This window comes from Gorilla gorilla, chromosome 6, assembly GCF_029281585.2.
Source record: "Gorilla gorilla gorilla isolate KB3781 chromosome 6, NHGRI_mGorGor1-v2.1_pri, whole genome shotgun sequence".
Lineage (NCBI taxonomy): Eukaryota > Metazoa > Chordata > Mammalia > Primates > Hominidae > Gorilla > Gorilla gorilla.
Genome location: NC_073230.2, coordinates 116,849,259 through 116,865,474, shown reverse-complemented (window position 1 = coordinate 116,865,474; position 16,216 = coordinate 116,849,259). Strand labels below are relative to the sequence as shown.

General features: G+C 40.4%; 1 protein-coding gene across 1 annotated transcript in view; it reads right to left on the bottom strand.

Moving 5' to 3' along the window:
• The window catches only part of DLD (dihydrolipoamide dehydrogenase), a 29,419-nt gene extending 16,319 nt beyond the window's left edge, over positions 1–13,100 (bottom strand). The window contains exons 1-5 of the mRNA XM_019030996.3: positions 12,666–13,100; positions 10,680–10,758; positions 2,141–2,220; positions 1,565–1,633; positions 411–480 (exon numbers count right to left, since the gene is read on the bottom strand). Coding sequence (XP_018886541.2) covers positions 411–480; positions 1,565–1,633; positions 2,141–2,220; positions 10,680–10,758; positions 12,666–12,704 — 337 coding nt within the window. The 5' untranslated portion in view covers positions 12,705–13,100. The remainder of the gene's footprint in view (positions 1–410; positions 481–1,564; positions 1,634–2,140; positions 2,221–10,679; positions 10,759–12,665) is intronic.
• Between the last annotated feature and the right edge of the window lie 3,116 nt (positions 13,101–16,216).

Genomic DNA, 16,216 nt, shown 5'->3' with positions numbered 1-16,216 from the left:
TCCTCTAATTTTTCTACTATCAACAGCTTAAGTGGGCCTTCCTTCCTTCCTCTATCTCCCCATAGTACTCAGGAATCCAGCCTTCCCAGTGATCTCCAGATTTCAGGAAATGAAAACTGACTCTTCAAAAACACATAAAGGCAAACCTCAGGAAAAAGTTGGCAAAGGAACAGAAGATATAATGGTAGAAATCTGGATTTGCAGGGTTAGGCTTGGTTATACTTGGCTGGGAGAAATCTGGATTTAGGCCTTCTTTTTTAAGTAAATCTCTCCACATTTTTTAGATTCTTTATTTTACTCTTCCTTCACTAAACATCTATTATACATACATTAGACACATTTAAGTCTTTAGACAGAAGAGCCAAGTCAAGCAGTCTGGTAATATCATTAAGCATGAAAAGTATACTTACTTTCAATTCCTCTAGATGCAAAATCTTTTCCATGGGCCATATGGTAATAATGAGAGTTGTTCAATAAAGCCTAAAGGAAATTAAAAAGATGAAATTATCAAATATTCATAAATAGACTTCAAATAATCAAAAAAGCACTTATGAAATGTAGTCTTTCTTTTCATTTTTTGAGACGGAGTTTCGTTCTTATTGCCCAAGCTGGAGTGCAATGGCGCCATCTCAGCTCACCGCAACCTCCGCCTCCCGGGCTCAAGCAATTCTCCCTGGGATTACAAGCATGCATCACCACGCCTGGCTAATTTTGTATTTTTAGTAGAGATGGGGTTTCTCCATGTTGGTCAGGCTGGTCCCGAACTCCCAACCTCAGGTGATCCACCCGCCTCGGCCTCCCAAAGTGCTGGGATTACAGACGTGAGCCACCGCGCCCGGCCGATATTCTCTTTCAAATGTTCTCATCACAAAAATGATAAGTACTGTGGTAATGAATATGTTAATTAACTTGACTAAATTATTCCACATTATAGTCATAAACCATAACACCACTTTGTATGCCATAAATATATACAATTGTAATTTGTCAATTTACAACAAAAATTTAAAAAGAAGTTAAAAAAAAGACATGGCATTCTCTACATGGAATAGTATATGGCACTACACCAATTCAGTTTCTCTTATTAATCAAAGACAAACAATAATGATGTGAAAAACATTCAACAAACAAGAATGAAAAAGACATTTTTACTTTCTTTAAAAGTAAAGGCATAAGTACACACTTCAGGGTGGCAGGTGAAAAAGGCAGTCATGTTTACATACAAAAAGGACCTAAAAGAACAATTTACTATCTATTATCTGTTACACTGGTGAAGGAAAGATAAAAAGAAAAAACTAGAACATCAGAGTCTGTTTGAATGGAAAGCCAAGCATTCTGAGACAAGGAAGTTATTTCAGGAATGTGTGGCAGAGTAGTGACAGCACTCTTTAAGTTTTACAAAAGAGAAGTGTGTTTTTTATCATTGTTTTTTTTCTCTGTGTGAAATGTGCCACAACTTGGATTGTTTTTTAACAAGTGTATTTGTCTAATCTAGTCTCAATCCATCCTTCTAGTTGGTTGTTAGCCAAAAACAATCTCTGCGCTGTACAAAACACATGCTCACCTTAGAAGGAATACAACCAACATTCAAGCACGTTCCACCAAGTGTTTCATTTTTCTCAACGCAGACTGTCTACAACCAAAGAAAACATTATTTAACTGCACATAACCTCAATGTTTCAGATCACTAAAATTCCAAATATATGTCTTAATTCTTCTACAAAACAAGCTATTCGGGCTGTGTTTTCACAGACTAAAATATATAGTCCTTTATAATTTATCATTTGAATAATAATAAACACTTTTGGGCTGACCCAAAAGTGAATTATTCTAAAAGATATTTTTGTGTGCTTAACATTACCAAATATATGCTTTTAGTTCTATCACTGTATCTTCCAAAGTGTGATTAGATGCCAAAATGAAAAGTACTGGGAAGAGAAGAAAACCAATAGATTTCACTTTCCATTCCAAGAGAATACTACAACCAAATGAACCTAATCTTTATTAGTCTCAGGCTTACAAGTAATTTATAGAGTTAAGGAAGTATTTACCATGTTTTTGCCTGCAAAGTACTTTATAAATATGATCAACCCTTCCCAAATTAAAATAAATCAATACTTAGTTTGAGTTCAAACCTTACCTTGAAGCCTAACTGGGCAGCTTTAATAGCAGCAACATATCCTCCAGGACCAGAACCTATAACTGTTACATCAGCATCAACTACGATAAAAGCAAATTGATATAAAATAGTAAATTGCTTAATATTTACCAAAAAGAGCTCTTTGGAAGAGCAAACAAGTAACCCAATACTTAAACCTCTTAGAGTACAAATCAGCATTTTCTACATAGTGTCTGCACTGTTTTATTACTACTACTTGATGCTCTTTGATGCTACTGAAAAATGGCATAAATACTCAAATTTCATTTTCTATTATTTTCTATTCATTACAACATACAGAAACACAAATGAGTTCTGTAACACATTGTATTCACTGACCTTCCTAAATTCTATTGATTTAATAACTGACAGGAATTTAGTGATACTGGAAGACAAGTATGTATGAAGCAAAGAGCCTGAGCTTTGGAATCTGACATTCTGGGCTTCATATCTCAGCACGGCCAATGATTAGTTGTGTGAACTTGACCCAATGACTTAACCTTTCTGTAATATGGGGATGAAAACACTGCCTTCAATGATTGATGTTAGAATTAAATAAGATAATTTTATATCATGCTTTAGTATTTCCAATAAATTTAAGACCTATTACCTTTTTCAGGTCCTTCTGAAATATGAGGGAAAAAACAGCTTCTATGTAATATTTAACAAATATGTTTTGAACTTGCATATTGATAATTTTTACATACCTTAAGATAATAGGCTAACCAGAATATTCAATTAACTATTGTGGCCATTTTTCAAATAAAGATAAAAAATTGAAAATTAATTTTGATCAGTATCCTTAGGAGTTCAACAACTGTAATACAAATGTGCAAGTAAGTCCAATTACTCCCATTCTTCTCAATCCAACTTCAAATAAAGTAACAATGACTGTTAAGAGTTAGGAAACAGTCTCCCTTTTCTTCCCCTTCCACTGTCCTGACAACCCCAACTAGTCTAGCATTTAGCAATTCATAACACATATTCACATATATTATCATGTTTGAGTCTCAGAATTTCCTATGAGGAAGATAAAGATGTCATAAATAAGACATTTCACAGAATAAACAAGAAGTTCAGAGAGGTCAATTAACTTGTCTAAGGTTAACCGGCAAGTGAGTTGCAGAGACAAACTAAGCTTTTTGACTCTACTTCCAGTGGTCTTTCCATTATTCAATACTATTCCATTCCTCAGTTTTAACCATCATAAACTAAAATCCCAGAGAGCAATAATCAAGCTTTATAATCACTACCTATGTGACCTCAGGTGAGTAATTTAACCTGCTTCATCTTTGTTTCCATACCTGGCAAAAGAAAGACCACAAAAAAACCTACTTCATAGGGTGATAACAGAATAAAATAATGTATGTAAATAATTTAGCATAGTACCTATAGCATACATAATAAGTATTCTATACATAGTAGCTATATTCTGACCTACAAAGACGACTATTTTAATTTGCATCACCCCCTCTCCCCAAAAACACACATCCCTAGAGTAGTATCATTCAAAAAACCTTTGCTGGCCTGAACAGAATCACAGAACCTCTGTGTTGGTGGATAACTAAGTTACTCAGCCCAATTATCCACAAAATCTAAGAATCCCTCCTGTTGAATAAATGAAAATACTAGATTCTCTTTGGTTATAGCAGATGATAATTGAGATAATACATGAAAAAATATGTATAGTCATTTCAATACATGAACAATTGCTTCAATTTTTACTGATCCATCTGTGCTTTTTAGCCACCCTGCTTGGTTCACTGATTTCGGTTCAGAATTAAGTATCTAATAAAATGTATTTTTATTTTCAAATCTTGAACCAAATGATGATCTACACAACATCCCTTAAATGGGTTCTAATTTTTAATTTCAGAGTAATGTAAATACAAGCTACAAAACAGGTTTCTTTGCTGAATTTTTAATGTCTTTTCTGATTAAAAATTTAGGTTTACTGAATAAATTTAAATACACTAAAGCAAAACTAAAAAAAAAAAAACCATCCACATTGCCATACAGCCCAGAGAGAACTGTTTATAGGTCCTCCCAATCTTTCTTCTAGGAAAGTTTTTATAAAATTCAATTTTTGCCATATTTTATATTCTTTTCTCATTCTTACATGAGCATATATATTTATAACATATATTATTGCTATAATTCTCCAAAAACCCTTTTAATGACAATAAAACTGAATTAAATATTTTAGATTTTGAGTATATGTATTTTTGAGCATATATTTTTAATCACTGATATGTAACAATTCTTATAGTAGGTCCATGGTACTAAAATGATAAATAAATTTGGTTTGGAAAAGAACTTGTTTTAGTAAGGTCAGGAGAAGTAAACAAGAGATAAAAGATAATAGCCAAAAACCTTGGGTTTGATTTCCCTATTCACTATGTAATCTAAGGTGTTTTTTTTTAAACTTCAGAAAATACCAAAAATTCAAGAGCTCCTCTCTCACTGTACATACTAGATGTAATATTCCCTTACAATACCACTAAAGTGCTAAGATGCACAAAAATGAGAAAAAAGCAGACTCTTTATGTAAAGATCTGTCAACTGAGAATACAGGAGGGTATAAGCCAGGAACAAACTTTCAAAAACAAACCAGTATTTAGGGGAAGTATACACACGTCTGCAATTTACTTTGAAATGTATCAAAAAATAAGATGGACTGATAGATAAACAAATGAGCACATATGTGGTACTGTAAGCACAGAAAATGTTAATGGAAGAAAACTATGGGTGTTCAATGTAAAATTCTTATAATTTTCTAAATGCTTATAATTTTTCATAATAAAATGTCAGAAAAACAAATCATCTAACTCTCACCTGTACCAAAGGATGCATATAAATGAAAGCTGATTAACACATGATTCTGACTCACCCTCTCCTTGTCAAGAAGAATTTCACAGGTTGAGTCCCATACATAAAGTTAAAAAATCAGGGCCGGGTGTGGTGGCTCACGCCTGTAATCCTCAGCACTTTGGGAGGCCGAGGCAGGCAGATCACGAGGTCAGGAGATCAAGACCAAACCCCATCTCTACTAAAAATACAAAAAAAATTAGCCGGGCGTGGTGGCAGGCACCTGTAGTCCCAGCTGCTGGGGAGGCTGAGGCAGGAGAATGGCGTGAACCCAGGAGGTGGAGCTTGCAGTGAGCCAAGATCATGCCACTGCACTCCAGCCTGGGCGACAGTGCAAGACTCTGTCTCAAAAAAAAAAGTTAAAAAATCAGGATACAGGCCAGGTGTGGTGGCTCCCACCTGTTATTCCAGCACTTTGGGAGGCAGAGGCAGGTGGATCACCTGAGGTCAGGAGTTCGAGACCAGCCTGACTAACATGGTGAAACCCTGTCTCTACTAAAAATACAAAATATTGCCAGGCGTGGTGGCGAGCGCCTGTAACCCCAGCTACTCGGGAGGCTGAGGCAGGAGAATCGCTTGAACCCGGGAGGCGGACGTTGCAGTGAACTGAAATCGTGTCACTGCACTACTCCAGCCTGGGCAACAAGAGCTAAACTCTGTCTCAAAAAAAAAAAAGGATACAGAAAAGTAGTTAAAGGAAATACATTTATTTAAGGCAAACCTGATGGAAAAGTGGCAAATGACAGCTGAATAGCAATCTGTGTTTCAGTGAAGTGATTCAAACAAGGTCCTTTAGATTCTGAAATGTGTGCTCCTACCAGGTTTAAAGTATCAGGTTGATACTTTAAAAATACTGGAGTACAATAAGAGGTGACTGACTTAAACAAGGCAATTAATGTTATTAAAATTAACTCAAAGAAAAAAGTCAAGAAAAGTACTCTACAAATTCCTACAAGTGTTACATATTAGATCATTATAAGGAAAATAAGGCACCTGGTTATCCAGGCTACCACTGAAATAAAGATATTGTGTTACAAATCAATTGTAATCATCAATATAATTACAAGATGTATCTCAAGAAGTCAGTCTGTGTAATGCCAGCACTTTGGGAGGTCAATGCGGGTGGATCACTTAAGGTCAGGAGTTCAAGACCAGCCAGTCCAACATGGTGAAACCCTATCTCTACTAAAAATACAAAAATTAGCTGGGCATAGTGATGCGTGCCTGTAGTCCCAGCTACTCAGGAGGCTGAGGCATGAGAATCTCCTGAACCCAGGAGGTGGAAGTTGCAGTGAACCAAGATCGCACCATTGCACCCCAGCTTGCATGATAGAGTGAGACCCAGTTTCAAAAAAAAAAAAAAAAAAGTCAGTCTACAATAATACCTACTACTTGGGTAGCTTAAAATGTGCCAGTTAGTGAGCCAGTCACGTGTACTGTCTTATGTAAGCCTCATTACATTTCTATGACATAGTTAATACTACCATTAACAGAGGAAGAAAAGGTTGAAAACAACTAAATAATTTGCATAAGGCTACACAACTAGTAAGTAATCTAGCCAGGATTCAAAAAAGGTCCTCTAGATTCTGAAATGTGTGCTCCTATATACCATTATGTTCTATTGCCTTCCAAAACACTCAGATGATCCCATAATCTCCAGGACAATCAAGAACTTCAACTAAAATGACAAGAATATGCTTTACAGAATGAAATCAAATATTTATCACTCATCAGTACCTTCAATAACCTTACAACACAGTGAGAAAAAAGAGGCACATGTCAAAATAAAGGTAAAATCAGATTTTTGGCCAGGCGCGGTGGCTCACGCCTGTAATTCCAGCACTTTGGGAGGCCGAGGTGGGCGGATCCCCTGAGGTCAGGAGTTCAAGACCAGCCTGGCCATTGGTGAAACCCCATCTCTACTAAAAATACAAAAATTAGCCGGGCTGGTGGCAGGCACCTGTAATCCCAGCTACTCGGGAGGCTGAGGCAGGAGAATCACTTGAACCCGGGAGGCGGAGTTGCAGTGAGCCAAGATCGCGCCACTGCACTCCAGCCTAGGGGACAAGAGCGAGACTTTGTCTCAAAAAACAAAAACAAAAACAAAACCAGATTTTTAAAAAGAAAAAACGAATAGGAAAAGAGATGTCATAAGGCAATAATCATTAATTACCAAATTTACTGAATGTAAGAGCTACCTGATAAGGTTTATTTGTTGACATTTTGTTGAGGGGTAAGGGAAGTTGTTTTTACATTGTCAATGGCCTTAATCTCCAGTCTTTTTCAGTAACCTCCTCCCATAGTTAACACTCTATACTTGTTATCACCCAAAACTGTTCAGCCTCTGAAATCAATACTCTACTTTCTAGTCATAACCTCCTGGTTCCTAAAGAAGAAATATAGTAAAATAAGAAATGATCCGAAGTAAAACAGACCTCGGTTCCAAACTCTAACCCCGTTAAGTTCTTGGGCAAATTACTCAATCTCTCTGGGCTTTGATACAACATGGGGATAATAGTAAGGATGACACCTACAGCCTAGGGTTGTGAGGATCAGAGAGTATGCATGTTAAGATCCTAAGAAGGTGCTAGGTGCATACTAGCAACTCAGTGTCACTCCCCTTCTCAGATCCACCTCCAAACTTCAGTCCGGCAGCCTCTAGCCTCATTCACATCCTCCATTTTAGCCTACCCAGTGCTACCGCAAAGCTAAAACCCAACTCAGATGTTATTCTCTTTGTTGTTACGCTCTGTTGGTTCTCCAGTCTCTTGTTAGATAAAGCCCATGTTCCTAAGTACAGCATCCAAATTCCTTCAATAACTATTTCTCCAGCCTCATCTCCTACCACGTTCTGTTTACTCACCAATACCATGCAGTATAAGCTTCAGTAACGGTGAATTACTACTCTTAGCCTACATGCATAGAATTATGCTGGTCTACCTATGTACAATCTGTTCCATCTACCTAGAAATAAACACTAACAGCATGCATTTCACATTACAAACACTACTTTAGGCTCTTGGAGGGGTGTGCCTGCACATGCTGTGTCTGTGTGTGTGTATATATAAATGACATAGCCCTACTTCTTACAGTCTAAATAAAAAAAAGAATTACAGTAAAAGGTCCAACCTGTAACGAGAGTTACTCTCAACCTTTTTAGCTATCAACATAATTCCTTAGGAAAGAATTATGTGACCATTCCCAATCCATATATAGATGTCATTACTCCCTATGCTTAAGTCTGTGGACCCCTGTCACAATTATATGTTGGATGTTTGTCTCCCCCAACTGAATTGTAAGCTCTATAAAAGCTGGGTCTTGTCCGTCTTGCTCATTGCAGTACTCCAGTAGTTAGCCCAATGACTAACACACAGTAGATATTAGTATTTGTCGAAATAATAAAAGAATGAATGAATGTAGTGAATGTGAGTGATATAAGTGCTACAAGTTTAAGTGTTACAAGTTTGATTAAGTGCTGTCATGAAATAAAACATCACATCAACAGTAACACACACAACTTTGCAAATTCTGATGAACCTGGTTCATAAGGCTATTCAGACATCTCTCAGATGTTGTAACCAAGACTGTATCATAATAAGATTTGAACTCCTCAGGAGAGTCAATCAACACTCATGTAAGGAAGAAAACTGAATAAAACATTAACAGTGTAGGCTCTGAAGTCAAAAGGATTCTCCCAGCTCTGTCATTTCCTAGTTAAAAAACCTCTCTTCCATCTATAAAATGGGGAGAACAGCAGCACACAGGTAGTAGAAAGGCCATGAGGATTAAATCTGTGCCTGAGACAGAGTGAAGCCCTCAGTGCATCAGTTAATATTATTGCTGTTGTAGCTGGTTACTTACTTTGTACAAGACACCATACTGGATGCTTTGCCACAGAGCAGTAATTAAAACAGACCAGGCCCCAGTGTTCATTCATTCAATAAATATGTACTGATTACCTACTGTATCACTTTAGATACTAAACAAAACAGTCAGTCACACACAGTCCCTGTCCTGATGAAGTTTGCATTCCTGAGGAAAAGACAGTAAGCATGTACCTCAGATAAATACAAGTATGTGTGTAAAAGGCTTGTTACTTCATCCACTCAAAGCTTTTACACACTTTACACACATGGGTACTAAGTGATTTATGATTTACTCAATGTCAAGGGATCACCAAACTGATTATGGAACACTCAGCCTCATTCCACTAAAATCTAAGTTCTGGCTCAGGGTCTGCTTGGCAAATAGAAGGCACTGAATAATCTCTGCTGAGTGATGCCAAAGGTATAGAGTCAGCCATGAAAAATATCCTTTAGAAATGAAAATCTAACATTTCTCCTGTTATGTGAGTTGAGAAGAATGAGATTCCTATTTAACAAGAGACAAAGTGTGTAAGAGGTCCAACTTTTCCCTTCATCATCATATTAGCATTTTTTTAAAAGGATTTCTTGACCTGTTCAAAGCTAGGATAAATCACTCACTCACTGTTAGTCACGGGTTACTAGAATCCTCCCCCTACCCTTCCTCTAGAAATAAAATATCCAAAATGATAATGGTTGGATAACAGTTGAGGATACAGGATTAAATTACTTCACAGAATGCAGGGAGACTGATAGTCACAGTTCGCCCAGATAATGATTTCTATAACTGAAGCTTTAAGACATCCAATGTTACTTATAATCCATATGGGTGAATTCAGTAAATGTCAAAACAGTACATTGCAAATAAGCAATATCCTTGGTACTGACAGGTCAAAATACTTCAATATAATCCTATTAACTTTCTGTTTTAAATACTTAAAAAAATAAAATGCATATCCTTTATGGGAACTTCAAAAATATAAAAAAGTATACAGGAGAAAATTCCATGACTCATAGCTTCCTTTTAGATCCTGCTAATCTTTAAAACATGCTTTTGATAAACCCATGAAGACTTTCATTCAGGATGTCAAGAAAGTCATCTCATCATTCTAAACAGTGTTAAAATAATCAATACAACCTTACTCAACGGACAAAATTAACTTTTTAAATGTAAACATATGAAATTGCTGCCCTGCTCAAAACCTTTGTTTCCCATCATACTTGGAGTATAATCCAAACTATTAGACCTGCCTTACAAGGCACTCCATGATCTGTCTCCTGCCTACCTCTCCAATTTTACATTCCATGGGTTTCTGCTCCAGTCATACCAGCCTTCTTATTACTCCTTAAACTTCACAAGCTAAGTCCCACCTCAGGCCTTTCTCAGTGTTGTTTCCCTCTGCCTGAAGTAAGCTCACTCCCCCACTTCACTCAGGACCCTGCCCAGACATCATCTCCTCAGGCCTTTCCTGACACTGTATCTAAAATTATCTCTCTTCCTCCCTATTACCTGCTTTAATTTTCAGTTACTTCCCAAAATATTTATCCATTACTTATATATTGTTTGTCTTTTATCACCAAATTACAAGTTTCCTAAGAGTAGGGTTTTTTTACCTTGTTCACCGCCTGGAACACACTAGCTCAATATACATTCAAACGAATAAATACATGAACAAATGAACTATAAGACACTTAACATAAGTTATTCCAATATTCACTTGCTTTTACATTGAAATAGAAAGGAACTGTCAGCTAATGTGATGAAAAAAATGTTTTACTTAAGTACTTACTCGGCTGATCTGCATAAGTTCTCAGAGGCACTGCAGAAAGTCCCTGTAGGCCATGAGGTATTTGATTGAAACGGCCTCTCTAGAAAAAGAAAATGTTCCTATTATGTAAGATATGAATTCAAAACATAGAACTACTGAAGGCTGATGATAACAGAACAATTTTGGGCAAACGTATCAAGCAAGGATTATTAGTGTATCTTCTTCCATTGCCACACAGAAGCTACAGATCAATATCCCCTCTTTGACAATAACTAATCATTTAAACTTTTCAGCCTCAGCTTGCCACACCCATCTTTTTATTATCAATAGTCAACAAACCATCTCATATTTAACTTAATTTTAAAAACGTATTCAATGGTATTTTTATTCAATTTTCAGAAAACATGGCTAATTATTAGTGCCAGGGATCATTTTAATGTCATAAAGCTCTGAGCCGGCCGTGGTGGCTCACGCCTGTAATCCCAACACTTTGGGAGGCAGAGGTGGGCGGATCACCTGAGGTCAGGATTTCGAGACCAGCCTGGCCAACATGGTGAAGCCCCGTCTCTACTAAAAATACAAGAAAATTAGCCGGGTGTAGTGGTGGGTGCCTGTAATCCCAGCTACTCGGGAGGCCGAGGCAGGAGAATCACTTGAACCCGGGAGGCGGAAGTTGCAGTCAGCCGAGATAGTGCCATTGCACTCTAGCCTGGATGTCAGAGTGAGACTCCGTCTCAAAATAAATAAATAAATAAATAAATAAAGCTCTGAAAGTTCTAACTTAAATACTTGAATAATCTATACATGATAATCCTTTTACCTGTAATTTTTGTTTCCTAACTCTAAGCTAGCGTGTATATACAGTCCGTATTTACTTAGAACAATCTATGAAGATGTTCCTGAGACATCAACTAGGAATAGCAAATTAGACAAGGTAACTTAGGAAAATGCACCAAGTAATGTACTTACGTTCTGGTGCTACTACAGTTTGACAAATTGCATCATAATCTCCCTAATCTCTATATGTGGATGGCTACCATTTCCTAAGGGCAATGAAGCAGAAAGCAAGCAAGCAAATAACCCCTGCTCACAGCAGGAAAATGGGCGGCAGTGACAAAACCTACACTGATGTTTCCTATTCCAAGGCAACTCTTAACATGTGAGGTCAGGACAGCAAACCCAAAAAGCAGCAGATTGACAATCCTGAGTTTCAGTCCCACCTCCGCCGCTCCCTAAAAGCATGACTTGCAGAATGTTACATTAACTTTTGAGAACTCAGGTTCCTCATCTCTGAAACAAAAGGGTTTGATCGCTATATTATTTTTAAGGTCTCCACTAACATAGTACCCAGCCACGGTGCCACATACACACAATTTGGCTGTATCTGGTAAGCAGATTAAAAAGGAGAGTTGTTCTGATAACCTGCTGCAATTAAAGATTTAAGCCTCCAGGAAGTCGTGAGAGATGGCAATGAACACCAGCTGAAAGCTGCCAACACTGACAAGACCTTAGAGGAATTCCGAGGGCTATCTCTTGGAGCTGACTGGGTCTAAACCATTCAAGAAGTGACCCCAGGGTTACCTGCCCACTGCATAAACTTAGGCCACTCAGGGATCAGAATTAGGATGAGAAAAAGGAAAATGGTATCAAGAGCCAGACTATACGGGACATGGGTGGCTTACACTTCCTCCAAGGTAGAGGCCTATGTGTGACAGGGATGGCCCTCGGCCCAGGCTTGGTGGTGTGGCATGTGTGACCGCCGGCCGTCACACAACCCGAAAGGACTCGCCACAGCCTGGGCCCAGGCCCGTCCCTCGCCTGCTGCAGGATGAGCGGCCACCTCGGAGCTCAGGGCCGGGCTGAGCCGGTGCAGAGGCGGGGCCAGGGGTGGTGCGGCCCAGGCGCCCGGCCTCCGCCAGCCCAACAGGGTTAAGCCGCGTACCGGACCCACTGAGCGGGACCTTCCGTGCCTCTTGCTCAACATGACCTCACCTACTCGGCCCTCACCTTGGCCAAGGAGCAGTACACACGACTCCAGCTCTGCATTTTTCCGCTGTATTTTCCTTTCCGCCAATGCTTTCACCTCCGCTGGCCGCCTCCGCCGCTCCGCCAAGGTCTCCCCTCCCTGCGCATGCACAGGCGCGGCCTACGTCATCACCCGGGAGCAGCGCGATTGGCCCGCGCGGTTCTACCGCACGAGACGTTCCTGTCAGGCTCGGCGTCGTACGCTGTCGTAAGGAGCGTAGTGCTTTGTCGCAGCGGGGGTGGTGGTGGGAACGCTTTAGGGGCTGGTGCCAAAACGTCGAGCTACAATGTATTCTTATACTTAGAAGATGAAATAAACAAACAAAACTAGCGTTTGCTTAATGCACATTATCGACAGTAAAGCGTGACAAGTTCAACAAGCTCTTGGTTGTGCTAGGCATTCCTCGGCACTTCCTACAGACAACTCATTTCATCCTTGCAACAACCATATGGAGTATTATTAGTATTTCCATTTCTTGGGTGAGACCCAGAGAGGTTAAACAGTGCCCCCAAGGTCTCACAAAGGAGAGATAACTGCGGCCCCGAGGCCAAAACCTTTGGTATTATCTACTGCTTTATATATACTCGCTCCTCTCAAATGCCATATAAGGGATGGGGCTACAGATTTTGGCATCACCAGCGTTCTGCTCTAATTAGCTAACTGACAATACGTAGAAAACACACTATCTTCTATTTCTTTAGTTGAGAAACACATCTCCCTGGTAAAAAGAGAGTGGGATGGTGGATGAGATTTTAGGTTTTGAGAGAGAATCTGTTGAAAAGGGTTGAAAAACATTGTCTTCAAGATTGAGCACGAAAGTCTAAGGTCTCATTCTTGCCTTGCAATAAGTCTATATAGTGTGAATAAACTTAATTCTACATTTATTGGAAGTCTACCACCCAGGCCTTGTGCTGGGCTAAACACTGGTTAGAAATTACTGCCTATGTTCAGATTTAGATATGAATAATTAAATTTAGTGTTTGTTATAGAGACGGTATTGCTGGCAGCTCTGTCCTGTGACAGGGTCCCAGGTTCCTTTTATCTCGTGACTCTGCCATCATCAGAGCTTGCCTTGCAACTTTCATTCAAGATGGCTGCTCCAGTTTCTACAATCATATCCCCTCATTCCATCTGATTACAAAGCCACACCTAGCTGCAAGGGGATCTGCGAAACATAGTCCTGTCAGCTGAGTGCCTAACTGAAATTGTATTAATAAGCAAAATGAGATGAAGAGAAATTGGGGGACATTGAGCAGCCTCCATCACACAGATGGGGAGAATTGTCTCCTCTCCAGCTTCATGGCAGTCTTTGACATCTGGTCTAGGAGTTATTGCTCCATATGCACAAAATCTCACAATTCTTTCCTGAACTTTCTGGGGATTTGTTCCCTACTCCTTTGTCCAAAATTACAATATCATATTTTTATTTTTAAAAAATGAAACACTTCCATCCTTTCCAGCTGTCATTCACAAAGCCTAGGAGCTCAACCTAGTATGAGAAGTGAGGCAGGAAATAGATTCCTTACTGCACTCATCATATTTCTCCACATTCCTCCTCATCTCTTGTACCAACTATACCTCTTCTCCTCTCAGCTAGAACAAAAGCCACAATGCATATAAATTAATGCAAACACACTGGAGGTGGAGGGAGCGATGTCAACAATGGACAGCCCACACTAGCAGTGTTTATATTCCAGCTAAGGAATATAACCAGAAATTGGACCATACTTATTTTGCTAACTTGATTTTTTTCACTTAAAACTATCTCATGAGCAACTTTCCATATTCATATTGTGTCCAGAATTGGTGGGTTCTTGGTCTCACTGACTTCAAGAATGAAGCTGCGGACCCTCACAGTGAGTGTTACAGTTCTTAAAGGCGGCGTGTCCGGAGTTTGTTCCTTCTGACTTTTGGATGTGTTCAGACTTTCTTCCTTCTGGTGGGTTCGTGGTCACGTTAGATCAGGAGTGAAGCTGCAGACCTTTGCGGTGAGCGTTACAGCTCTTAAGGCAGCGCGTCTGGAGTTGTTCATTCCTCCTGGTGGGTTCGTGGTCTCACTGGCTTCAGGAGTGAAGCTGCAAACCTTCACGGTGTTACAGCTCATAAAGGCAGTGTGGACCCAAAGAGTGAGCAGCAGCAAGATTTATTGCAAAGAGTGAAAGAACAAAGCTTCCACACTGTGGAACAGGACCCAAGCAGGTTGCCACTGCTGGCTCAGGCAGCCTGCTTTTATTATCTGGCCCCAGCCACATTCTGCTGATTTGTCCATTTTATAAAGAGCTGATTGGTCTGTTTTACAGAGAGCTGATTGGTCCATTTTGACAGGGTGCTGATTGGTGCGTTTACAATGGCTGAGCTAGACACAAAAGTTCTCCAAGTCCCCACTAGATTAGCTAGATACAGAGTGTCGATTGGTGTATTTACAAACTCTGAGCTAGACACAGAGTGCTGATTGGTGCATTTACAAACCTTGAGCTAGATACAGAGTGACGATTGGTGCATTCACAATCCCTTAGCTAGACGTAAAGATTCTCCAATTCCCCACCAGATTAGCTAGACACAGAGTGCTGGTTGGTGCATTTACAAACCTCGAGCTAGACACAGAGTGCCGATTGGTGCATTCACAATCCCTTAGCTAGACATAAAGATTCTCCAAGTCCCCACCAGATTAGCTAGATACAGAGTGCTGATTGGTGCATCCACAAACCCTGAGCTACACACACGGTGCTGATTGGTGTGTTTACAAACCTTGAGCTAGATACAGAGTGCCAATTGGTGTATTCACAATCCCTTAGCTAGACATAAAGATTCCCCAAGTTCCCGCCACATTAGCTAGATACAGAGTGCCAATTGGTGCATCCACAAACCCTGAGCTAGACACACGGTGCTGATTGGTGTGTTCACAAGCCTTGAGCAAGACACAGAGTGCTGATTGGTGCACTCACAATCCCTTAGCTAGACACAAAGGTTCTCCAAGTCCCCACTAGACTCAGGAGCCTAGCTGGCTTCACCCAGTGGATCCTGCCCCAGGGCGGCAGGCGCGCCAGTCCCGCTGTGTGCCCGCACTCCTCAGCCCTTGGGTGCCAGTGGGCCGGCACTGCTGGGGGACCTGGCGCACCCTCTGCAGCTGCTGGCCTGGGTGCTAAGCCCCTCACTGCCAGAGGCAGGTGGGGCCAGCCAGCCGCTGCGAGTGCAGGGCCCGCCAAGCCCACGCCCACCCGGAACTCTAGCTGGCCCGCAAGCGCTGCACGAAGCCCGGGTTCCCACCCGCGCTTCTCCCTCCACACCTCCCCGCAAGCCGAGGGAGCCGGCTCCAGCCTTGGCCAGCCCAGAAAGGGGCTCCCACAGTGCAGCAGCGGGCTGAAGGGCTCCTCAAGCGCGGCCAGAGTGGGCACCAAGGCCGAGGGGGCGCCGAGAGGGAGCCAGGGCTGCAAGGGCTGCCAGCACGCTGTCACCTCTCAATATTAGCCTACAACATTAGTTCTAATGACTACTGAGTATTTTGGGACATACCCTAATTTATTCAACTATA